Here is a 26,673-nt window from a genome sequence, read left to right on the forward strand (position 1 = left end):
AAAGAAGTATAGATTTCTAATTTATTTTTATAGCTCTTTGAATAAAGGAATGAAATTTGTCTCTATTGTTCAAAATAGTGTTGTCATTAATTCATTAAATTATATCATGAGATCGATTATGCTCTTTTATCTTTAAGAAGTTTAAGTATATGTGCACAGCATAACCTAGATTTTTTTCTGTTACAGGTTAGTTCTCGAGGGTACGGTAAAATACCGGATTACCAGTTTTTAGATTGAATATTCAGTCATGTCAACGTTATTTCCCTTTATTAATTATCGCCATTTGCAGTATCAAATTTCGTGCGAGGTTTTCTAAAAAACAAAGAAAGAAATGCATGTGTTATACCTAAGTATTCAAGAAAACTCGTAAAGATAACGGCAGCTGTGCAAGCTGCAAAAAGTTATGTTGGGTATGTAGTCTTGCAGTCCAACAATTTTGACGCGATCCTAGGAAATACAAATTATTTGAGTTATTTTTCTTATGGAAGTGGCTACAGTAGGGGTCCGGTAATCAATATGTACTGTATTCCTAGTGTATAAGGTAGTCCAACAAATCTGACTCTATCCTAGCCTTACTCATTTGGCTTATGACTTATTTTATTATCAGTTGTTTTATAGTTGTCGTCCCACTAAGCCTTACCTGTATAGATCTGCATTTTACTGTTAGGAAAAGGTAAACATTAAAAAATGCAAAAAAGTAAAAAAATACTGGTCGGACTTACTTCCTCCAATAAACAAAACATTAATATTCATGTAGAAACTTCAGATCTATACTGGCTAGCGTCCTACAACCGGACACATTTGGAATATTTTTCACGATAACTCGGGAAATAGATATACTGGTTCGAGTCGTAAATTCGGCCAGGTCGTAAATATTCGGCCACCCATTTTAAAGCTTTTTTGCGAGCCAGATGCTTGAGAAGGCAACTGTGCCATCACAAGCACTTGCATTAGCAACAAACTCGGCAAAAAACAACAAGTTGAAAGGAGCAGAAAAAAAGTTGTCCGTCCCTAAAGTTGTGTACTCTAAATAGCAAATATATTGTCTCGCGTGTCGCATGACGTAATCGCACGTGCTTGTTTATGCTGAGGCCCGACAAGGGTTAATTCAGATCTTAACTTTATAACAAGAAAAGAATATGCGCAAACTAGCATAAAATGCGTTAAAACCAAGTAAATGAATATATTGTCCCTCACTGCATTGAATTTCCATGGCTACGTTGTTTTTTCAGGTTGACGTCATTTCCTTTCGAATTATCCATTTTGGGGCCGTAATGCGTTTATTCTTTGCTATGGAACGCACATATAAAAAGGTGTTATAACAGCACGTGAGCGAAGAATCTCTTTACTCTCCTGTTAAAACACCCCCAAAAAGTGACAAGAACAGCAGTTTTATGCTAGAATGTGTGATAAACAGTGACGTAAAAATTACACTTCGTCATGCTGGTGTGAGAAGGATGACAGGCGCTTTTTAAAACTGTGTTGGCAAATATTTCCCACGAGGTACGCTATTGAAAATTGATTGCAGTATTTTGAAAAAAGAACGATTTCGGCTGTAGCATCGATTTATTTCCAAGACAATGTTGAAAATATAACCAACTTTATGTTTAGAAAGTGGCCGAATATTTACAACCTCTAGAAGGTAAAATATGGAGGCTAAACCTGTCCGTTATTTTAAGCGTGGTTTTATTGTTTACCGTACTGTAAACGGTCGTTAATGATAACAATCAATGTTGTTTGTATTAAAGCACATATGGCAGAAATTTTGTACAAATCAATTGGATGAAGAAAGAAATATTGAAGAAAAACCTAAAAAAGTGGCCGAATTTACAACTCGAACCAGTATCTAGTGGTTGAAATTCCACGTGAACAAAGCTAGGTTCTCCTCCCTGCTAAAGAGCTAATTTGTTTACTTCTAAAATTAGGTAAAGTACTTTTTCAAGGCCTGGACAAAGGGCCACCGAATCACATTGTTTTAAGGTCTAACAGTACCATGTTTCTAGACAGCGAGTTGTCACTTTATTGATTTTCAATTTACATTCAACATTGAATTAAACTTTATTTTCAACCAAGCGAAGAGTCAAGTAGTGTCTGAGTCATATAAAATGTACGAATTACTTCTCTTGAATCTGTAATTTGATTGTATCTCTCCCGACCAAATCTTTTAAAAGTTCAATTTTCCAAGTGAATATTTTGATATGAAAATGTGTTTTAGGGTGTATTAAAATTATGCACTAAATTATCAAAGCTGTATTTTCCCTGTTTAAGTGTTTGCTACACGTCTTGCAGGGTTAGACACTAACAGTGTCCCGGGGGCCCGAGGATCCCAAATTTTGAGGAGGAACACCAACTTGTAAAAGATGGTGTGCTGTCAGGATACCTGTTTTTTTTGGTCAATGATAAATAAAAATAAATATTAATTTCTGTTTGAAAAATATTGTAAGATATTTTGCTAATAAACAGTTAAAATATGTATGTACCTAAGGTGGAAAGTTAGTGCTGGTCCTGAATAATAAAAAATCAACAGTTAACAGATGCTTACAGATTGCATAAATGTAAAGCATCTATGTGATATAAACTTAAAATAAGAATTCTCGACTTGTTTTGACATTTGTTGTGATTTTTTCATATATCTTATTAAGAGGGATCCCAAAACCTGAGGAGGACCCCAAGATTTAAAAGGTAGAGATTCCTTTGTGCACCCTGTTCAAATAAGTTAGTGTCTAACCCTGTCTTGTCTTCTTACCTCAAATTTGTATGGGGCCTTTAGATTAATGGCGGGACCCCATGGAAATACTGCGCATGCGCACCACGCCACTTCCGAGTTCCCCCAACATGTAAACATGCTTAGTGATGCAGACAAAATTAAATGTAGCATTTCGAGTAAAATACTTAAATTTAACCATTGTATCTTCGCTGTGTTGTTGAAAATCAAGCGTCCATTTGATTGTGAACAGATAAACAAGGTTAAAGACTGATATAAAGTGTTTACGGGACTGTCCGCTTTGGTGGTCGTCCGGATTTGGTGGTCGCCAGCCAGTAGGTTGAATATAACTCATAATTTTAAATAAGAAAGTTTAGAGACTTAAATATTTGGAAATATGTGAGCAGGTGCAAGGAGATATTCACCCTGACACCGGTTTCAATACACAGCGGCCTGCCGATTGACACTAAATTGCAGAAACAAAACACAAAATATACATTAAAAAAATGTAAGCAAAGCAATTTTATGCTTTAATGTCAACACAAATTCATTATTAAATCAGAGATGTAATCATTACAAATACATTGTAAATGCAACAGAAATAATAAGAATAAGTTTGGATGTGACGGGATGGCGACAGTCAAAAGTTATCACTCTGTCCCGAAACGTCCTATTATTTGGACTAACTCTATCCTAGGAAATTTTGAGTTATTTTTCTATTTATCCTCCATTATTTTGGTCCTTCAAAGTTTTGACATTTAGATTGCCCATCACAAATATAAAACAATCTGAACGTCGAATTATTTTGACTAGTGTATAAGGCAATTTCTGGTAAAAGTTATGACTAGTTGTCATAAAGTTGCCGTTATTACGTTGTTTTTTTTTAAGTATTTTATTTATAATTAATCTCACTCAGGTTCGATATCTTTTGAATGAAATTTTAACAGCTATTTCCGGTAGTCACCGTTATTTATTTTCTCAAGCAGTAAAACGAATTCAACAATTCATGAGCACAATCCATGTCTGAAATACTAAAGAAAACATTAAGCTTTTTCTTTAAATTCATCAGTCCCGAGATAAACAAAGATTTTACCACTTTCCTAGACTTGATCTCCACTAGTGTCAAACACTCGAAAGACCAACATAGTGGAGGAAATTTCCAGTCAGATTGTCATCGCTGCTGATTTCAGGGTTTAAATGCTGATTTTTTAGCGAATATGAGATCAATTCAAATGAAATTTACATGTATCTAAAGGGGATTCAATTCCTCATTGATTTAAGTAAAAAATATCATCAAATATTTTCCAAAATTACGAATTTTCTGGTGATGTAAACCTATGTATGTACTGTACACGATAAACATACAACGCATGTACACGGCATATGTGCAAGCAATAAAACCAATAATTTTACACGACGGTGTACTGTGATTTATCCTCTATTATTTTGGTCCTTCAAAGTTTTGACGGTAAGATTGCCCGTCACAAATATAAAACAATCTGACTGAATTATTTTGACTAGTAGTCTTGTAGATATATATCTTAAGGTAGATAGTGTTTATATATGGGAAGGGTATTGTAGCACTGGATTCTGGAAGCATTTTTCGACATTTATATACCGGTATTTGTGTCTGCCATTCCGAAATCCCATTTTTGTGCACTGAATAAAGAATATCGTTACATTTTTGGTGAAATTACTTTTTATAAGTAAAAACCTTACAGAAAATGAAAAGATTGACCTAAATTATTAATGTTCATTTTCATGCAATGACATAAAGTTGATGAAAATTAATCCCCACTCCCCACAAAAAAAAAAATTTTGAGTAATTTCATAGCAGTTGGTTTATTACTCTGACAGCATGAAAGGTTAACCCTTCCCTGACCCTGCTAAATTTCTATAATGAACTAATCCATCTTTCAGTTTGGACAGTACCATTAACTGTTAAAAGGAGTGCTTACCAAAAAGATACTGACTGAATGGCGAACAGTGCAGATCTTGATCAGACTGCATGGATGTGCATTGTGCAGGCTGATCAAAGTCTACACTGGTTGCAAAGGCAGAATCAATCCTGTCCAGCATGATAAGATTTTAAAGCTGCTCTCTGGAGTTCATATATTCAAGTTTTCTCCAACCACACTCTATGATAGCTTTAAATGTCAGATTACATGCATACCTTTCAGTTTATGCCAAATAAATTCTGGTTTTGATATAAGAAAGTATATTTTTGTAGATTCAATGTACCATATGTGTTTCTTTCTGTTGCAGATCTAGCATTTCCCGACATGATATATTGAAGGGATAACTGATTTTGATAGACAATTTGAAAGGCATTATGGATTCAGGTACAACAGACAATAATAGCACTGAAACAAGCCCTTCCCTTGTAACAACTTCTCCAGAATATCAATGTAAACTATTGTCCCATGTCACATCATCTAATGCAGCACTTGGTTCCAATGGCAAACACTACCATCAGCAGCAGCAGCATTGTCAGTACAGTCAAGAGCAGCAACAACAACATCATCAGCAGCAACAGAAACTACCTCAGCAGCAGCAGCAGCAAATACAGCAGCAGCAGATACATCATCAACATAGTCAAGAGCAGCAGAATGATCAACAAGATCAGCAGCAATATGGAAGACACCAAAGAGATCAACAAGAGCTGTATGTATCTAAGTTTCCATATCAGCAACAGCAGCATGAATATGAAAATTCGCCAATTAATGAGGAGAGGTTTCCTGGTGTACTATATCCCCAAAAGGAACAAAATGTGCTACATAATCTACAGGCACCCAGTCGGAATCAAGAGCTGCATCAGCAAGAAGATGGAGAAGGACTTAAAATTGAAGCTCAGCATCAGCAGCTAAGTCCGGAACACGTGCAGCAGCAGTTACAGGTGCTGCATGAAGAACAACAGCAGTTGAAACCCCTCAGTCAGCAGCTTAAGGAAGATATAAAAGAGATAGAACAAGCACAGCATTGTGCATTAGAGATATTTACATCAATATCCCAACATGTGAGTAATGCTGCAGTTGACTTCTATATGGGAAATAAAGATTCCAGTGATTTTGCTTCAAGGCATCATGATCCCGAAGCATTCAAATCTGGTCGTAGGCCTTCAGATGAAGAAATCCTTCAGCCGGTTATGTATCCTCAAGTGTTGGCACATCTTCCTATACCTGTGTCAGTAAATGAAGAACCAAGACCATTATCCGATTATTTGCCTGTCCCAGTAGCTGGGAAGTGTCAAGAAACAGTTTTATTTCACAGGGAAGAAGGACAAAATTCCAGCCTTGAAATGCCAGAGACAAACATGGATCAACCGGCAGAGGACCATCCTGTGGAAAAGATAGCAAATCAGCATGTGCAACTAAGTGATGAAATAGGTAATGTTGAAGAAGTTTCTCCAGAGGTAAAGGAAATTCCTACTCCAAATTTGTCAAGAGATTTGACTCGTATTCAAGTTGAAAAAGAAATGGAGAATTTAGAATCTCAAGAAAGCAAGCAGGCAGACATTCAAATTAGGTTCACAGCTGATGATGAAATGACTGATGAAGATACTGACAAAGCAATAACAGAAGAGGTGGAAAATCCTGAATATGAAGATGATTATGTATGTCTGTGCAAAGAAGATTTCCTTAACCATGCTCAGAGTAAAGTGAAGAAGTATATATGTGGCGGATGTTTAAGTAAATTCATCTCCATTTGTCACCTGCATAAGCACCTTGAGAATCATGGATCAGGAGGCTCGTACCATTTTGATCATGTTAGTCATACTGCTTACCCTAAATACGACACCTTCTGTAGCTTTACTCAAACTGATGATGATTTTATAAGGCAAGATGAATCTATTGTCGTTGAAGACATACACAGTTCTGATGAAGTGAAAGGTTCTAAAAGAATTGATGAGAAGAACGTGAATAAATCAGAAGTTAGAGAACAGAAGTTTCAAGCTACTCGAAAAAGTCGTAAGAGAAAGCAGGATAATCCAAAACCTACCAAACCAAGAATCTCGGACCAAAGAAAAAGTGAAAGAGGCAAGAAAGGTAGGAGAAATACTGAAATAAAAGATAAGGTAAACACAGATTATTTTATCACATATGAAGGTTACCATGGAGATTCACAAGCAGTAGGTTTGATAGAAGCTGTAGGAAGTTTTGATATTGGTATCGCAAGCACTGTTGTGCATGACAGTGAAGAGAAGCTGGATAATGATTGCATTGTAGTCAAACAAGAAGTATTTGATGTAAGTGAAATTCCTGCTGTGGTTAAACCTTTCAAAAAGCGCGGAAGACCTAGAAAATCTGAAAGTTCTAATGAAAAGAATTTTGCAAAGAGAAGGAAAGTGGTAAAAAAGAATGAAAAAGCTCGAAAACCAGAATTAATGGATAGAAATGATAATGGTGATAAATATCAAGAAAATGACATACCAGCTGTGGATCATCCAGGAATTGCAATAGAAACATTGGAGGGGTCAGAAATTGATGCATATCCTGAGCAACATTCTGACCTTTCTGTAAAACCAAAAATGCGGAAAAATGCTGCTAAAGAGCAGATGTGTGATGTATGTGGTTTAGCTGTGCCAAAATATAACTATGTATACCACATGCGGCGACACACAGGAGAGAAACCATTCGTTTGTGACAAGTGCGGTAAGGCATTTGCTCATCGTAGATTCCTTGTCAAACATATGCTGACACATGCTGAAGACAAACCATGGAAATGTGATCTGTGTTCAGCTCAGTTTTGCCAAAAAAGTGAATACAGTATGCACATGAATGCGCACCAAGGTAAGTTTTTTTGTATAAATTGAACCAAATCTGTCCATTCAACTCAGTCAGTAGAGCACAAGACCTAATCAGAATGTCATAGGTATTTTACAAGGAGAGGCATGGATCCTCCATAATACATGTAATTGACTAACAAGAGGGTCATGATGACCCTGGATCGCTCACCTGAGTAATATGAGCTACATGTTTCAAATGTCAAACTGATGCTAAAATATTAAAAAAGTAGGTCAGTAGGTCACATTCACGGTCACTGAAAGTCAGTTTTAAGATTGGTGTGCAAAACTGTATATGTCATCCAAATTTCAAGGCTGTATCTTAAAAAACAAGAAAGTAGGTCAGTAGGTCAAGGTCACAGTCAAATGACCCCTACTTTGGGTCATCGGGTAATTTTAATTAAACAGTCTAGGAAATATGATCAGATAATTTTTGAAGTATTTTTTCTTTTATACATGTAACTCATATAACGAGTAACCCCCAGCAGGGCCTCTTTTTCACCCCAGGGGCATAATTTGAACAATCTTGGTAAAGGACCACTATGCAATGCTACATACCAGGGCTCCGGAAATTTTGAGGACTCAGTCGGTCCAAAACGAAAATCACGACATTGGCGCTACCCCACCCACCATATTACCAGTATACCATATTTGTAAAACGTGATAGAGTAAAGAAATAGGTATGTCATGCATTAAAAATGATTTACTGGTCACCGCGCGTTACCACACAATGAAAACAGTTATTTAGTGGTATATGTGATCGTTACTTTGTTTAAATGTCAATGTTTTTCCGAGAAAATACTTGCAAGGATAAAATTGCTGAGGCATTGTTTTATTGTCACCGAGTACCTAACTAGTCTAAAAGCCAACGCACGTGACTTCAGTACCATATACACGGCAGATACTTTGTGATGTTTCCTCATTATTTGATGGAATTTATAAAATACAAAGTGATTTACTCCACACGTAGTATCTGCTAAACATCCTCGGTATGTTCAGAATACTCTGCCGCGGATCGAATGTATACGTTATGTGAACGAATTTCCTGTGTGTATAGTACCAAAAGGTCACGTGGGTTGACCACGGATATTTCATTTCACTTGTGTTGTACTTCAATAAGCAACTACAATTTTATAAACATATATGTTCTCTTCTGATTTAAACAAAATTTCGTTTTGAAAAGTTTTTTCGCTCACCTGAGCACAAAGTGCTCAAGGTGAGCTTTTATGATCGCCCTGTGTCCGTCGTGGGCATCGTCATCAACAACTTGACTGTTAACACTATAGAGGTCACAATTTTGGCCCAATCTTAATGAAACTTGGTCAGAATGTTACCCTCAATAAAATATTGGACGAGTTCGATATTGGCTCATCTGGGGTCAAAAACTAGGTCACCCGGTCAAATCAAAGGAAAAGCTTGTTAACACTCTAGAGGTCACAATTTTGGCCCAATCTTAACGAAACTTGGTAAGAATAATACCCTCAGTAAAATTTTGGACCAGTTTGATATTGGGTTAACTGGGGTCAAAAACTAGGTCACCAGGTCAAATCAAAGGAAAAGCTTGTTATCATTCTAGAGGTCACAATTTGGGCCCAATCTTAATGAAACTTGGTCAGAATGTTACCCTCAATAAAATTTTGGACGATTTCGATATTGGGTCATCTGGGGTCAGAAACTAGGTCACCAGGTCAAATCAAAGGAAAAGCTTGTTAACACTATAGAGGTCACAATTTTCACCTAATCTTAATGAAACTTGGTCAGAATGTTACCCTAAATAAAATCTTGGACGAGTTCGATATTGGGTCATCTGGGATCAGAAACTAGGTCACCAGGTCAAATCAAAGGAAAAGTTTGTTAACACTTTAGAGGTCACGATTTTCGCCTAATCTTTATGAAACTTGGTCAGAATGTTACCGTAAATAAAATCTTGAAGGAATTCGATATTGGATCATCTGGGGTCAAAAACTAGGTCACCAGGTCAAATCAAAGGAAAAGCTTGTTAACACTCTAGAGGTTACAGTTTTCGCCCAATCTTAATGAAACTTGGTCAGAATGTTACCCTCAATAAAATTTTGGATGAGTTCGATTTTGGGTCATCTGGGGTCAAAAACTAGGTCACTAGGTCAAATCAAAGGAAAAGCTTGTTAACACTATAGAGGCACATTTATGACTGCATCTTCATGAAACTTGGTCAGAATGTTAATCTTGATGGTCTCAAGGTCCAGTTTGAATCTGGGTCATGTAGGATCACAAACTAGGTCACCAGGTCAAATCAAAGGAAAAGCTAGTTAACACTGTAGAGGCGACATTTATAACCATATCTTAATGAAACTTGGTCAGAATGTTAATCTTGATGATCTATAGGTCAGGTTCAAATCTGGGTCAGGTGGGGTCAAAAACTAGGTCACTACATCAAATCAAAGGAAAAGCTTGTGAACACTCTGGAGGCCACATTTATGACTGTATCTTCATGAAACTTTGTCAAAATGTTAATCTTGATGATCTTTAGGTCAGTAGGTCAGGTGAGCGATACAGGGCCTTCATGGCCCTCTTGTTTTAAAACATGAGCAAATCTCAAGGGAAGCAATTCTTATCAACCTGTGTCTAACTTTTGTTGCACATACAACTGTATGTATGCTTTCCTACAAACCACTTCTTCTCTGAAACTGTTGACAGACTTTCACTTAATTTGCTGTGAAGAACATTGTTAATAAATCTGAAGTGTATTAAAATCATGACCTTTGGGTCTTTTGTTTTACTTCCAAAAGGGGCTTATCTGTGTTATTTATGAAAATTTTTAAAAACTTGAAAGTGTGGCTATTATATATGAATGTCTCGAATTGACCAATTAAATTACCTGAATTAATAGGTACTAAAATTATAGTGGCTTAAATCGGTCTTTACCCTGTATTATCGGGGGCCTCCGTGGCCGAGTGGTTAGAGTCGTTGACTTCAAACCATTTGCCCCTCATCGATGTAGGTTCGAAACCTCATTTGGGGCGTAGAATTCTTCACGTGAGGAAGCCATCCAGCTGGCTTACGGAAGGTCGGTGGTTCTACCCGGGTGCCCGCTCGTGATGAAATAGTGCACGGAGAGGCACCTGGGGTCTTCCTCCACCATTTAAGCTGGAAAGTCGCCATATGACCTAAAAAAATTGTGTCGATGCGACGTTAAACCCAACAAAATAAATAAATAAATTACCCTGTATTATCATTTATTACAGGACACAGGCCACATGAATGTAGAGTTTGTGGAATGAAATTTTTGAGTAAAGCTATGCTAAATACACATCAAGCCAATGTGCATATGGGAATTACCAGGTTTGTCAGTAGTTTACACTTCAAGTGCACATGTACATCACGATTACCAGCTTTTTCTGTAGTTTACACTTCAAGCTTACATGTACATGGGAATTACCAGGTTTGTCAGTAGTTTACACTTCAAGCTTACATGTACATTGGAATTACTATGTTTGTCAGTAGTTTATACTTCAAGCTTACATGTACATATGGGAATTACCAGGTTTGTCAGTAGTTTACACTTCAAGCTTACATGTACATATGGGAATTTCCAGGTTTGTCAGTAGTTTACACTTCAAGCTTACATGTACATATGGGAATTTCCAGGTTTGTCAGTAGTTTACACTTCAAGCTTACATGTACATATGGGAATTACCAGGTTTGTCAGTAGTTTACACTTCAAGCTTACATGTACATAGGAATTACCAGTTTGTCAGTAGTTTACACTTCAAGCTTACATGTACCTGAGAATTACCAGGTTTGTCAGTAGTTTACACTTAAAGCTTACATGTACATATGGAAATTACCAGGTTTGTCAGTAGTTTACACTTCAAGCTTACATGTACATGGGAATTACCAGGTTTGTCAGTAGTTTACACTTCAAGCTTACATGTACATGAGAATTACCAGGTTTGTCAGTAGTTTACACTTAAAGCTTACATGTACATATGGGAATTACCAGGTTTGTCAGTAGTTTACACTTCAAGATTACAGGTACATATGGGAATTACCAGGTTTGTCAGTAGTTTACACTTAGCTCACATGTACATGAGAACTACCAGGTTTTTCTGTAGGTTTACATATCAAGCCAATATGCACATGGAATTCACCTTGTTTGCCTGTATGTGAGAATTACCAGGTTTTTCTGTAGTTAACACTTCAAACAAGTGTGCACCAGGGAATAACTGGGTCCGTCTAGTTTAAACATCTAGCCAGTGTTAAAATTGGAATTACCAGGTTTGTAAGTACTTTGCAAATTCAGCTATAAGAGAATTACAAGAGTTGTCAGTCAGCAACTCCCAACCATTGTGCACAAGGGAATTACCAAGTTTGTCTGTAATTTACACATCAAGCCAATATGTACATGGAAATTAATCAGTAGTTTCCATATTTTACAAAATCTTTGCCTTTAGTTTACACATAAATCCCACATATATTTCGGGGATTACAAGGTTTGCACCAAGGCAACAAAGTGTTTTTACAGTTCAGTTTTGTTCACCATGCCTTAAAGACTAAATGAGCCACACCATGAGAAAACCAACATAGTGCATTTGCGACCAGCATGGATCCAGACCAGCCTGCGCATCCACACAGTCTGGTCAGGATCCATGCTGTTTGCTAACGGTTTCTCTAATTGCAATAGGCTTTGAAAGCAAACAGCATGGATCCTGACCAGACTGCGCAGATGCGCAGACTGGTCTGGATCCGTGCTGGTCCCAAACGCACTATGTTGGTTTTCTCATAGTGCGGCTCAAATGTCTTTATAGTCACAGTTTAATGTCCTTTTTCCAGATTGTAAAATGTAGTGTGCAGCAGACAATGTTAAAATAGTTGCATAATAAAATTGCTTCGCAGTTGATTTATATTAGGGGAATAAAATTTAATTGTGAAGAAGACATTGCTTAAAGTGTTAAAAAGGAACAGTTTAAAAGTTTTAACATTTTGGTTTGTAGGTTTGAATGCGAGGTATGCAATAGACGTTTCTTCAAACGCTCAAGTCTCAATGTTCACCAGGCTACACATTTTGAGGCAACAATGAAATGTAGCTTCTGTGATAGAATGTTCAAGGATAGGGCAGGTAACCATATGAAACTTCTTTACTTAATCCAAGTCATTTTAACATGGGGGAGAACTATTTCCAGCCTAGTCATTTAAACATGAGCAGAACTATTGTCAGCCAAGTCATTTAAACATGAGCAGAACTATTGTCAGCCAAGTCATTTAAACATGAGCAGAACTATTGTCAGCCAAGTCATTTAAACATGAGCAGAACTATTGTCAGCCAAGTCATTTAAACATGAGCAGAACTATTGTCAGCCAAGTCATTTAAACAATGGGAGAACTATGTCCAGCCTAGTTCTTTGAAAATGAGGGAGAATTATTGCCGGCCTAGTGATATAACCATGGGGGTGGGAAACTATTGTCAGCCTAGTCATTTAAACATAGAACTAATGCCAGCCTTGTCATTCAAACATGGGGGAACTAATGCCAGCCTAGTCATTTAGGCATGGTGGAAGCTATTGCCAGCCTAGTCATTTAAACAGTGGGAACTATTGCCAGCCAAGTCAATTAAACATGGGAGAGATATTGTCAGCCAAGTCATTTAAACAATGGGAGAGAACTATTGTCAGCCAAGTCATTTAAACATGGGAGAGAACTATTGTCAGCCAAGTCATTTAAACAATGGGAGAACTATGTCCAGCCTAGTTGTTTAAAAATGAGGGAGAATTATTGCCGGCCTAGTGATATAACCATAGGGGTGGGAACTATTTTCAGCCTAGTCATTTAAACATAGAACTAATGCCAGCCTAGTCATTCAGACATGGGGGAACTAATGCCAGCCTAGTCATTTAGGCATGGTGGAAGCTATTGCCAGCCTAGTCATTTAAACAGTGGGAACTATTGCCAGCCAAGTCATTTAAACATGGGAGAGAACTATTGCCAGCCAAGTCATTTAAACATTGGAGAGAACTATTGTCAGCCTAGTCATTTAAACAATGGGAGAACAATGTCCAGCCTAGTTGTTTGAAAATGAGGGAAAATTATTGCCGGCCTAGTGATATAACCATGGGGGTGGGAAACTATAGCCAGCCTAGCCATTTAAACATAGAACTAATGCCAGCCTAGTCATCCAAACATGGGGGAACTAATGCCAGCCTAGCCATTTAGGCATGGTGGAAGCTATTGCCAGCCTAGTCATTTAAACAGTGGGAACTATTGCCAGCCAAGTCAATTAAACATGGGAGAGAACTATTGCCAGCCAAGTCAATTAAACATGGGAGAGAACTATTGCCAGCCAAGTCAATCAAACATTGGGGAATACTTATGCCAGTGTTGACATTTAAACATTAGGGCAAACTATTGCCAGCATAGTCTGTTAAATATTGGGGGAGAATTTGTTGCCAGCCTAGTCATTTAAACATGTTGTTACACATTACCAGCCTAGTCATATATGCACTGGTTTGAAACTTACCTAGAATTATTGTTTCTCATTCATGAAGTTATTGGTTAGTTTATAAAGAAAATTCTGGCTTTTAGACTGTCTACTCTTGAAGGACATTTTGTTGTGTTATGTAGAGATGCCCCATTAGTGTGCTTGCACGTTGCATTTATTACCTCTTCATTCAGAAATGGTCTGCTATTATTTTGCTTTTTTTTCCAAAGGATTTTCTTACATATATTATTGTAATGTCCAGTGATATAAAAAAAGTTTAGTTTTCCGCAAAATCTGAGAAAATTAAGATAAATGTCACTAGGCTTGTATATTAAATTTTGCTTCTTCAACAGGTTTGAAAAGACACGAGCGTATCCACACAGGAGAGAAAAGGTTCCGATGTCACGTATGTAACCACGAGTTTATACAGAGTACACCATACTGGGTTCACATGGAGAAACGGCACCAGATGGATCGTGAATCTGTGAAAAATATGCTAAAGGGTATCCGTGAGAGTAATAAACGAGTCGGAAAACGCACAGAAATAAACGTTCTTCCTAAAGATGTTGATCATTTATTGGTTGCTCAGGATAAAGCTAATGACAAAAGTGGTAAAAGCACCAAAGCGGACAAGAGAAATAATTCTGAAAAATCAGAAGGAAAGTCTAAATCTACAACTAGTGCTACTGTGGCTGATCATTTTCAGTTTGAACAAGTGAACAGTGGGGATAATGCTGGTCCTCAAAAATCATACACAGATATCAAAGTGCCAAATGTTTATTCTTCAAATGTTTCCGATCTGGTGACACAGAATACTTTTACTTCAGTGGATAATGACGCACCATTGACATTACAGCAGCATTATCGTTATGGTGTTCCGAGCCAGGATCCAGTCATTATTCATACAACTACTTGTGGGCCCGGCTCAACCTCCTCGCAGGAAACTCCGTCAGCAAGCACTCAGTCTCTGGGTTTGCCATCTAACCTACCTTTACCGGTCAGTCTGGCATCCCTAGGTATACCAATGAATTCCCTAGGTCATGGGTTTATAGGGTTGAATCCTTTGCAGCAAGCTCTAGATTACTCGAGCAGTTTACCAAACACTGGAACGTACACTGATATTTCAAGTGATAGAGTTACCAATCAACAACAGTAATTATGTTATAGCGGATAAATGATACAGTTGATCCAAATGAATAGTAGAAAAAAAACCTTGCTTACTGAATAAGTATTAAATTCCTTGGTGGAAATGTTTGCAAGTTTTTGCAAATTTTTTATGTAATCAGGCCTGGATCCAGATTGTTTTTAATGAGAGATGCAGAAGTTAAGGATGAAGGCCTGATCAGGAATGTGCCATTTTGGGGTTGGTATTTAAGGGGATATCCCTCTCCTGTAATGGGGTTATGTGGTCTGAGCTAGGGAAGTTTTTTAAAAACAGGTATGAAATGGTGGCCTTTGGTGCATATTCTGATCTAACATACCCATATATCATGAATATGGTCTCGAGGAGAGTCTGAGGCATATAATGGCCTTACTGCAGATGTATTTTTGGTAGGAAACCTTACACTTTTCAATCACAGTGGTATGTACAGAAGGGCTTATTTCTCTCGTGTGAGGAAGGTAAGGTCTCCTGCTTGAAATTTTTTAAAAATAGGTTTGAAATGATGGCCTGTGGTGCATTTTTAAGCCTAAACTATGACTTCTCAGCCAGCTTGGGGAAGGGGGCACATGAGACTGTTAAACCCACACACCCTGGATCTGGGCCTGGTAATATATTTGCAAAATTAATGATACACACAAGTTTAGACCAAATACTACCATGAAATTTGATCATCTGAAAGAGTTTCCAAAAAATTACATAAAACAGGTAAAAAATACAATTTATCAGTTGATAATTATGATAACTATAAAAGGAGTAACTACATGAGCCGCATCATGAGAAAACCAACATAGTGCATTGTCGACCAGCATGGATCCAGACCAGCCTGCGCAGTGTGGTCAGGATCAATGCTGTTCGCTAATGGTTCCTCTAATTGCAATAGGCTTTGACTGGGGGAGACATATTGTTTTTGCCCTGTCTGTCCGTCCGCCCATCCATCCGTCCGTACGTCACACTTCATTTCCGAGCAATAACTGGAGAACCATTTGACCTAGAACCTTCAAACTTCATAGGGTTGTAGGGCTGTTGGAGTAGACGATCCCTATTGTTTTTGGGGTCACTCCGTCAAAGGTCAAGGTCACAGGGGCCTGAACATTGAAAACCATTTCTGATCAATAACTAGAGAACCACTTGACCCAGAATGTTGAAACTTCATAGGATGATTGGTCATGAAGAGTAGATGACCCCTATTGATTTTGGGGTCACTCCGTCAAAGGTCAAGGTCACAGGGGCCTGAACATTGAAAACCATTTCCGATCAATAACTAGAGAACCACTTAACCTAGAATGTTGAAACTTCATAGCTTCATAGGATGATTGGTCATGAAGAGTAGATGACCCCTTTTGTTTTTGGGGTCACTCTGTCAAAGGTCAAGGTCACAGGGGCCTGAACATTGAAAAAAATTTCCGATCAATAACTAGAGAACCATTTGACCCAGAATGTTGAAACTTCATAGGATGATTGGTCATGTAGAGTAGATGACCCCTATTGTTTTTGGGGTCACTCTGTCAAAGGTCAAGGTCACAGCGGCCTGAACATTGAAAACCATTTCCGATCAATAACTAGAGAACCACTTCACCCAGAATGTTGAAACTTCATAGGATGATTGGTCATGAAGAGTAGATGACCCCTTTTGTTTTTTGGGTCACTCTGTCAAAGGTCAAGGTCACAGGGGCCTGAACATTGAAAAAAAATTTCGATCAATAACTAGAGAACCACTTGACCCAGAATGTTGAAACTTCATAGGATGATTGGTCATGTAGAGTAGATGACCCCTATTGTTTTTGGGGTCACTCCGTCAAAGGTCAATGTCACAGGGGCCTGAACATTGAAAACCATTTCCGATCAATAACTTGAGTACCACTTGACCCAGAATGTTGAAACTTCATAGGGTGATTGTCAAGCAAAGTAGATGACCCCTATTGATTTTGGAGTCACTCCGCTAAGGTCAAGGTCACGGGCCTGAACATTGAAAACCATTTCCGGTCAGTAACTTGAGAACCACTCGACCCAGAATGTTGAAACTTCATAGGATGATTGTTCATGCAGAATAAGTGACCCCTATTGTTTTTGGGGTCACTCCGTTAAAGGTCAAGGTCACAGGGGCCTGAACATTGATAACCATTTCCGATCAATAACTTCAGAACCTCTTGATCCAGAATGTTGAAACTTCATAGGATGATTGAACATGCAGAGTAGATGACCCCTATCGATTTTGGGGACGCTCTGTTAAAGGTCAAGGTCAAGGGAGCCTGAACATGGAAAACAATTTCCGATCAATAACTTGAGAACCACTTGACCCAGAATGTTGAAACTTCATAGGATGATTGAACATGCAGTGTAGATGATCCCTATTGATTTTGGGGTCAGTCTATTAAAGGTCTAGGTCACAGAGGCCTGGTCATGTGAAATCATTTCTGGAGAATAACTTGAGAACCACTTGACCTAGAATGTTGAAACTTAATAGGATGATTGGACATGCAGAGCAGATGACCCCTATTTATTTTGAGGCCACTTGATCAAAGGTCAAGGTCACAGGAGCCTGAACATGGAAAACAATTATTTCCGATCAATAACTTGAGAACCACTTGACCCAGAATGTTGAAACTTCATAGGATGATTGAACATGCAGAGTAGATGATCCCTAATGATTTTGGGGTCAGTCTATTAAATGTCAAGGTCACAGGGGCCTGGTCATGTAAAATCATTTCTGGAGAATAACTTGAGAACTACTTGACCTAGAATGTTGAAACTTAATTGGATGATTGGACATGCAGAGTAGATGACCCCTATTTATTTTGAGGTCACTTGATCAAAGGTCAAGGTCACAGGAGCCTGAACAGTGACTTGAGAACCACTAGGCCAATAGTGTTGAAATTTAGCGGGATGACTGGACATGCCAAGTAGATGATCCCTATTGCAGCCAACCATCAGTGTCTCTTTGACTTTCGCTCCTGACCCCTATTGACTTCTTGCCTATAGGACTTTGCATTGGGGGAGACATGCGCTTTTTAGCTCACCTGTCACAAAGTGACAAGGTGAGCTTTTGTGATCGCGCGGTGTCCGTCGTCCGTCCGTGCGTGCGTGCGTGCGTCCGTAAACTTTTGCTTGTGACCACTCTAGAGGTCACATTTTTCATAGGATCTTTATGAAAGTTGGTCAGAATGTTCATCTTGATGATATCTAGGTCAAGTTCGAAACTGGGTCACGTGCCGTCAAAAACTAGGTCAGTAGGTCTAGAAATAGAAAAACCTTGTGACCTCTCTAGAGGCCATATATTTCACAAGATCTTCATGAAAATTGGTCAGAATGTTCATCTTGATGATATCTAGGTCAAGTTCGAAACTGGGTCACGTGCCATCAAAAACTAGGTCAGTAGGTCTAAAAATAGAAAAACCTTGTGACCTCTCTAGAGGCCATATATTTCACAAGATCTTCATGAAAATTGGTCAGAATGTTCATCTTGATGATATCTAGGTCAAGTTCGAAACTGGGTCACGTGCCCTCAAAAACTAGGTCAGTAGGTCTAAAAATAGAAAAACCTTGTGACCTCTCTAGAGGCCATATATTTCATAAGATCTTCATGAAAATTGGTCAGAACGTTCACCTTGATGATATCAAGGTCAAGTTCGAAACTGGGTCACGTGTTGTCAAAAACTAGGTCAGTAGGTCAAATAATAGAAAAAACTTGTGACCTCTCTAAAGGCCATATTTTTCATGGGATCTGTATGAAAGTTGGTTTGAATGTTCATCTTGATGATATCTAGGCCAAGTTCGAAACTGGGTCACGTGCAGTCAAAAACTAGGTCAGTAGGTCTAAAAATAGAAAAACCCTGTGACATCACTAGAGGCCATATATTTCATGAGATCTTCATGAAAATTGGTCAGAATGTTCATCTTGATGATATCTAGGTCAAGTTAGAAAGTGGGTCACATGCCTACAAAATCTAGGTCAGTAGGTTAAATAATAGAAAAACCTTGTGACCTCTCTAAAGACCATATTTTTCATGGGATCTGTATGAAAATTGGTCTGAATGTTCATCTTGATGATATCTAGGTCAAGTTCAAAAGTGGGTCACGTGCCTTCAAAAACTAGGTCAGTAGGTCAAATAATAGAAAAACCTTGTGACCTCTCTAAAGACCATATTTTTCATGGGATCTGTATGAAAATTAGTCTGACTGTTCATCTTGATGATATCTAGGTCAAGTTCGAAACTGGGTCATGTGCGGTCAAAAACTAGGTCAGTAGGTCTAAAAATAGAAAAACCTTGTGACCTCTCTAGAGGCCATACTTTTGAATGGATCTCCATAAAAATTAGTCAGAATGTTCACCTTGGTGATATCTAGGTCAAGTTTGAAACTGGGTCATGTGCCTTCAAAAACTAGGTCAGTAGGTCAAATAATAAAAAAACCTTGTGACCTCTCTAGAGGCCATACTTTTCATGGGATCTGTATGAAAGTTGGTCTGAATGTTCATCTTGATGATATCTAGGTAAAATTTGAAACTGGGTCAACTCCGGTCAAAAACTAGGTCAGTAGGTCTAAAATTATTAAAATCTTTTGACCTCTCTAGAGGCCATATTTTTCAATGGCTCTTCATGAAAATTGATCTGAATGTTCATCTTGATGATATCTAGGTCAAGTTCGAAAGTGGGTCACGTGGGGTCAAAAACTAGGCCAGTAGGTATAAAAATAGAAAAACCTTGTGACCTCTCTAGAGGCCATATTTTTCATGAGATCTTCATGAAAATTAGTGAGAATGTTCACCTTGATGATATCTAGGTAAAGTTCAAAAGAGGGTCACGTACCTTCGAAAATTAGGTCAATAGGTCAAATAATAGAAAAACCTTGTGACCTCTCTAGAGACCATATTTTTCAATGGATCTTCATGAAAATTGGTCAGAATTTTTATCTTGATAATATCTAGGTCAAGTTCAAAACTGGGTCACATGAGCTCAAAAACCAGGTCACTATGTCAAATAATAGAAAAAACGACGTCATACTCAAAACTGGGTCATGTGGCAAGAGGTGAGCGATTCAGGACCATCATGGTCCTCTTGTTTACAAAAGCAATTTCTAGTTTTATTTATCATTTTATAAGACATCAAGTTTTGGTATATTTTGGGCAAATTAGACATATTTAGGAAACGTTTATAACAGTTAAATGCCAACTTATTCACCTTGGTTTTCAAATCAACAGTTTTTAGGGACAGGGATCTCAGATAAAATGATCTTCGTTAAAAGTCTATTTCATTGCAGCCAATATAATTCAACTACTGTGTTTGCATGAATAGTAGTGATCTTAATTTGAAATCTTGATTTGATAAGACACAGCTAGTATAGTATAATGATCTGTTTCCTGGATACTGTAAAATCATATAATTTTGTGGGCATGAAATTTCGTGGTTTTGGTCAAAACGGCAGTTCCGTGGGGAAAGGAATTCATGGGTTTCAACTTTTGAACATTAAATGAATGGGAATCTCACGTGTTTGTTGGGATTAAATTTCGTGGATTGGCTCAACCACGAAAATTAGTCCCCCACGAATATTAATGATTTCACAGTACATGTACAATTTGTATTGACTGCACATTAAGGTAGATGTGCATGTATGGTCCACAACTGTTTCTTTAGGATGCCTTTTGATTACACTGTCATTGTTTTAGTATGAAGTTTGGATTAAACTGGCATTGTTAGCTCGACTTCTCGAAAAAAATAGAGCTATTGCACTCACCCCAGCGTCGGCGTCGCCGTTGGTTTTTGATAAAGTAAAATATCTCTATTACTATCAAAGCTATTGACTTGAAACTTAAAACAGTTATTTACTATCAAAGTCTACACCAGGGGATACAATCCCCATAACATTGATTTGAATTTTGACAGAGTTATGCCCCTTTTTAACTTAGAATTTTTTTGTTAAAGTTTTTGATAAAGTCAAATATCTCTGCTACTATCAAAGCTTTTGACTTGAAACTTTAAATATTTATTTACTATCAAAGTCTACACCAGGAGAACTAATTCTCATAACTCTTATTTGAATTTTTACAGAGTTATGCCCCTTTTTAGCGTAGAATTTTTAGATTAAAGTTTTTACTGGCAAAGCTCTAATTCAGAGTCAGACACTGAGAAAGTCGAGCGCGCTGTCATCCGATAGCTCTTGTTTTAATATGAAGTTTGGTTAAAACTGACATGGTTTTAATATGAAATTTGGATTAGATTTGCATTGTTTTAATATGAGGTTTGGATTAAATTGGCTTTGCTTTAATATGTAGTTTGATTTAAACTGGCATTGTTTTAATATGAAATTTGGATTAAATTGGTATTTTTTCATATGAAATTTGGATTAAATTGGATTAAATTGGTATTTTTTCATATGAAATTTGGATTAAATTGGCATTGCTTTTATATGACAAGGATAAAACTGGAATTGTTTTAATATGAAGTTTGGATTAAAGTGGCATTGCTTTATTATTAAGTTTGAATTTAACTGGCATAGTTTTTATATGAAATTTTGTTTAAACTAACGATGTTTTAAATGTAAGTTTAGATTAAACTGGCATTGTTTTCATATTAAGTGGATTGAACTGACATTGTTTTAATACGAAGATTAGATTAAATTGGCATAGTTTTAATATGAACTTTGGATTAAACCGGCATTGCTGGTTTTGTTTAACCTAAACTTCTTATACAGATCAAGTGTTAGAACTTTTATCAATAGAAAGAAAGTAACATTACAGGTTTAATCAGTAATCACATGTGCTGCTTCTTACTGTAAAATCATTTAATTCCATGGCCATGAATTTTCGTGGTTTTGGTCAAAATGGCAATTTCAGGGGGATATGAATTCGTGGATTTCAACTTTTGAACATAAAATTAATGGAAATTTTACTTTTTCATTAGGATTAAATTTCGTGGATTGACTCGGCCACAAAATCCATGAAAATTAGTCCCCCACGAATATTAATGATTTCACAGTATTCAAGACAGGACTTCCAGTTTTACAAACGTGCATAACTATCTTAAAAAAACCTTTATAACTGAAACTGTTGTTGATTATGGTTACTTACTTTGCATCTCTTGTGCCACACCTATGTGGGTTCAAACCTCCAACTTAGGATGTTGTATACCTAAATGTGCAGTCGATATGAATCTGTATTGGTGTGACATTATTATTATTATTATTACAAAAGATTTGTATAATGCTTTTCATTATTAGCATGTTCAAAGGCACGTTACATACTACATTAAACAAAGCAAAATAGTCGAACATAAATCAGTACATCGCGGGGAGTGTAGTCTATACCTTATTGTTTACATAAATTGTTTTCTGGAATAATATCACTGGCATTGGTGCTATGTTGATGTACCAGGTATATATGGTTGTAAATGTTGTAAATTGTGGTGAAAATGTATAGAGTAGCAAATAGTGAAAAAAATGGCAGTTTTGTATTTTAAAGCCATTGTCTCTGAAATTTATTCTTGTACCAGTAGATATAATACTATTTTATGTTATTGTATACTTAGATCTAGCATCAATTCTAGTCAGTTATAGTTTATAAGATATATATTAAACTTCTGTACATCTTTATGAAACTTGATAAATATTTCTGCTTTGCAGGTCGTAACTTTTATAGAATTGTTGGGTGACCACCATCCGCTGATCAGTTCTTCATAATTAACCTGTCCCAGCTGGCTTTCAATCTGCCATCAACATTTGAATTATATTTTACCTTGAACATTCTTTATATGGTCATAAAAAATCAATTATGGACCAGGTCAGATAATTAAATCAAGAGTTACAGCCCTTGATTATAGAACAAAAATGCCATATTTTATTATGTTTACATTCTAGCACATTGATTTTTTCACACGTCCTTTTCATTTTATACAGAAAATGTATGACCTTAAAGTCTCAGTCAAAAGCAGTTGTTCCAGAGTTTCTGCTCTTGATTTATAAAAGAAATACTGTATTTGACATTGTTTACACTCTTGTAAAAAAATTTTTTACCCAATCCTTATATTTTTTTTTTTCAAATGGTCTGTCTCTCAAATTAGTGCAATGGGTTTACCTAACTTCTTTTAGTAGCATCATTGCATGGACCTCCATCCATGAAGTTTGTTCATACTGTTCCGTTTGAACCCATTTAGGGCGGCCAGAGCTAACAAGGTGATTGGTAACACCGATTGATGCTCCCCGAAATTACTGTTAAGGAGAAATGTGGTCAGCAAGAGTTATGATTCTTTACCACTGCACTCCCTCTCACTAATCTCTATGATTATTTAAAGTATCAAGTCATTACCTTACATAGTATTCAAGCTATGCCCCTGACAAGGTTTTCAAAAAAAAGGGAGGTAATATAAAAATGAGACCACCTAGAGTTATGGTTCCTTGTCACTGCACTCCCTCTCACTGACCTCTATCAATATATAAAGTATGAAGTCAATACCTTGCATAGTATTCAACAAGGACAAGGTTTTCAAAAAGCTTGGCTGTCTCTTTTTGGTCAAAAACCAAGGTCAGGTGATCGTCTTTAGAGCCATCAGTGCCGTCATATTTACAAGACAACTGGTGTTCAAAGTTTTTGATTTAGTTCACAATATTTTTTTGTTCTATAAGGAAAATATGATGAAATAAGATTTGTTCATATGTATTTGAGAAACCTCATGGTGCCAAATGATTTTAATTAATATTTGACTTTTTAGCTCACCTGAGCACGAAGTGCTCAAGGCAAGCTTTTGTGATCACCCTGTGTCCGTCGTCGTCCGTCCGTCGTCAACAATTTGACTGTTAACACTCTAGAGGTCACAATTTTGGCCTAATCTTAATGAAACTTAGTCAGAATGTTACCCTTAATAAAATCTTGGACGAGTTTGATGTTGGGTCATCTGGGATCAAAAACTAGGTCACCAGGTCAAATCAAAGGAAAAGCTTGTTAACACTCTAGAGGTCACAGTTTTGGCTTAATCTTAATGAAACTTGGTCAGAATGTTACCCTGAATAAAATCTTTGACGAGTTCGATATTGGGTGATCTGGGGTAAAAAACTAGGTCACCAGGGTCAAATCAAAGGAAAAGCTTGTTAACAGTCTAGAGGTCACAATTTTGGCCCAATCTTAATGAAACTTGGTCAGAATGTTACCCTCAATAGAATCTTGGACGAGTTCAATATTGGGTTATCTGGGGTCAAAAACTAGGTCACCAGGTCAGATCAAAGGAAAAGCTTGTAAACACTCTAGAGGTCACAATTTTGGCCCAATTTTAATTAAACTTGGTCAGAATGTTACCATCGATAAAATCTTGGACGAGTTCGTTATTGGGTCATCTAGGGTCAAAAACTAGGTCACCAGGTCAAATCAAAGGAAAAGCTTGTAAACACTCTAGAGGTCACAATTTTGGCCCAATCTTAATGAAACATGGTCAGAATGTTACCCTTAATAATATCTTGGACGAGTTTGATATTGGGTCATCTTGGGTCAAAAACTAGGTCACCAGGTCATATCAAAGGAAAAGCTTGTTAACACTGTAGAGGACACATTTATGACTGTATCTTCATGAAGCTTGGCCAGAATGTTAATCTTGATGATCTTAAGGTCCAGTTTGAATCTGGGTCATGTAGGGTCAAAAACTAGGTCACCAAGTCAAATCAAAGGAAAAGCTTGTTAACACTCTAGAGGCCGCATTTATGACTGTATCTTTATGAAACTTTGTCAGAATGTTAATCTTGATGATCTTTGGGCAGGTTCTAATCTGGGTCATGTGGGGTCAAAAACTAGGTCACCAAGACAAATCAAAGGAAAAGCTAGTTAACACTTTAGAGGCCACATTTATGACCATATCCTAATGAATCTTGGTCAGAATGTTAATCTTGATTATCTTTAGGTCGATAGGTCAGGTGAGCGATACAGGGCCTTCATGGCCCTCTTGTTTTAAATTCTGCAAGCATGCATTTGTTACCTGCATTTTTCCTTTCGTTTATCTTACTGATTATTGTGAAATAAAGCTACGTTAGCATGGGAGAAATTGGTTTTCTTGTTCTTTTCCTTGTATGTTATCATTTCCTTGTATTTGGTTATAAGTTCCTCACATCAAGACGATGGACTGCAAGCATTACTAATATGCTGACCTAAGTTCAGGGCCACAAGTTAAGGTCAAATGTCCCACGAGCCTTTGCCACTGTGTCTGCATGTTGCAACCATGTCAGCTAATTGTCAGGGTGACAGTTTATATCTAATTACTCTCAAGACTCGTTCTAGATGGATTCTACTTTGAAAGGGAAAGAAAAGAGGCAAAGGGCTCCCAATTTGTACTGCCAAAGGACATTCCTGACGTTGCCTTTACAAGACTTATCCCACTTCTCCGTGCTTGCCTCAGTTGTGACTTGACACCAACTCTTTGCTTCAAACCATTAAGGGAGCACAAATACCAGTGTTATGGCCCTTTGTTGATGTTGAAACCTCTTGTGAACTTCCAGTTTCATTCAGGGAGCTCCAGAATGCAGTAGACACGCACCTAGGTCCTTTCAGTTTTCCAGAATCAGGTTTTCTGGGTGAGGTATTGATATAGGTTGGCAGTCTTGCATCGATTGTCCATCTGGAATCAACATTTCCTTTAAACTGATTTCTGGAACTGTTTGATGGGTACTGACCAAACTGCATTTATTTAGGCCTTGTCAGAGACAAAAACAGAAGGAAAAATAACATTAAACAACTTAATGAATCTGCACCAAATCCAACATGTGACAGCAATTTGAGCCGCACCATGAGAAAACCAACATCCGAGCAGTCTGGTCAGGATCCATGCTGATCGCTTTCAAAGCCTATTGCAATTAGAGAAACCGTTAGCGAACAGCATGGATCCTGACCAGACTGTGCGGATGCGCAGGCTGGCCTGGATCCATGCTGGTCGCAAACCCACTATGTTGGTTTTCTCATGGCACAGCTCATTTGGGGCTAACATGGGAATCAACATCTTAAGCTCATCACTATATTTTGTTTGGCAACTCCTCTGAATTAAATTGGCACATTTTCACCAAATTTTCATTGAAGTATCTTTATATGGGGCAAAAAGTACAAAAATAACCATAGGGTTGTTTTGCCAATCACAAGGTCTTAGCAGTTGTTCTTTGAATTTGTTAACCTTTAGCTTGCTGGCAGCAGAAGATTCTGCCTTTGCAACCAGGCATGCGTCCGTGCAGGCTGATCATGGTCTGCACTGTTTGCTATTCAGTCAGTACATTTTCAGTGAACACCCCTTTGAATATTAAATGGTACTGCCCAAACTGAATGATGGACCAGTCCATTTTAGGAATTTAGCAGGCTCAAGGTTAAAAAAAAGCCCTCCAAAAGTGCAAAGTGAAAATAAAAACATTGCTAATATTACCTAATCTACAGTATGTAAGATGGGTAATAAATACAAAGTTATATATTTTTCAAGTTGCCAAAGCTTAGTTGATATACTAACCATTACTAATTAGGTTGTATAAAAAAAAAACTATTTCACAACTTGTAAGCTTTTGTCCTAAATCAAATAATATACAAAACATGAAAGAAATAGTCCAGAATTTTATAGAACTTT

General features: G+C 37.4%; 1 protein-coding gene across 1 annotated transcript; it reads left to right on the top strand.

The window, feature by feature from the left end:
- The first annotated feature begins 287 nt into the window (after nucleotides 1-287).
- Nucleotides 288-25,121, top strand: LOC123559432 (uncharacterized). Its single transcript, XM_045351248.2, has 5 exons — nucleotides 288-410; nucleotides 4,970-7,494; nucleotides 10,712-10,808; nucleotides 12,461-12,585; nucleotides 14,295-25,121. Exons 2-5 carry the CDS (start codon nucleotides 5,037-5,039, stop codon nucleotides 15,095-15,097), a joined length of 3,483 nt encoding a protein of 1,160 aa, XP_045207183.2. The 5' UTR covers nucleotides 288-410; nucleotides 4,970-5,036; the 3' UTR covers nucleotides 15,098-25,121.
- The last annotated feature ends 1,552 nt before the right edge of the window (nucleotides 25,122-26,673 follow it).

The sequence above is a fragment of the Mercenaria mercenaria genome, chromosome 10, assembly GCF_021730395.1.
Source record: "Mercenaria mercenaria strain notata chromosome 10, MADL_Memer_1, whole genome shotgun sequence".
Classification (NCBI taxonomy): Eukaryota; Metazoa; Mollusca; class Bivalvia; order Venerida; family Veneridae; genus Mercenaria; species Mercenaria mercenaria.

Coding starts and splice junctions, on each gene's coding strand:
- LOC123559432 (XM_045351248.2), top strand. CDS start 5,037: ATGGATTCAGGTACAACAGACAATAATAGCACTGAAACAAGCCCTTCC. Junction 7,495..10,711: donor GCACATGAATGCGCACCAAG/GTAAGTTTTTTT, acceptor CATTTATTACAG/GACACAGGCCACATGAATGT. Junction 10,809..12,460: donor GTGCATATGGGAATTACCAG/GTTTGTCAGTAG, acceptor TTTGGTTTGTAG/GTTTGAATGCGAGGTATGCA.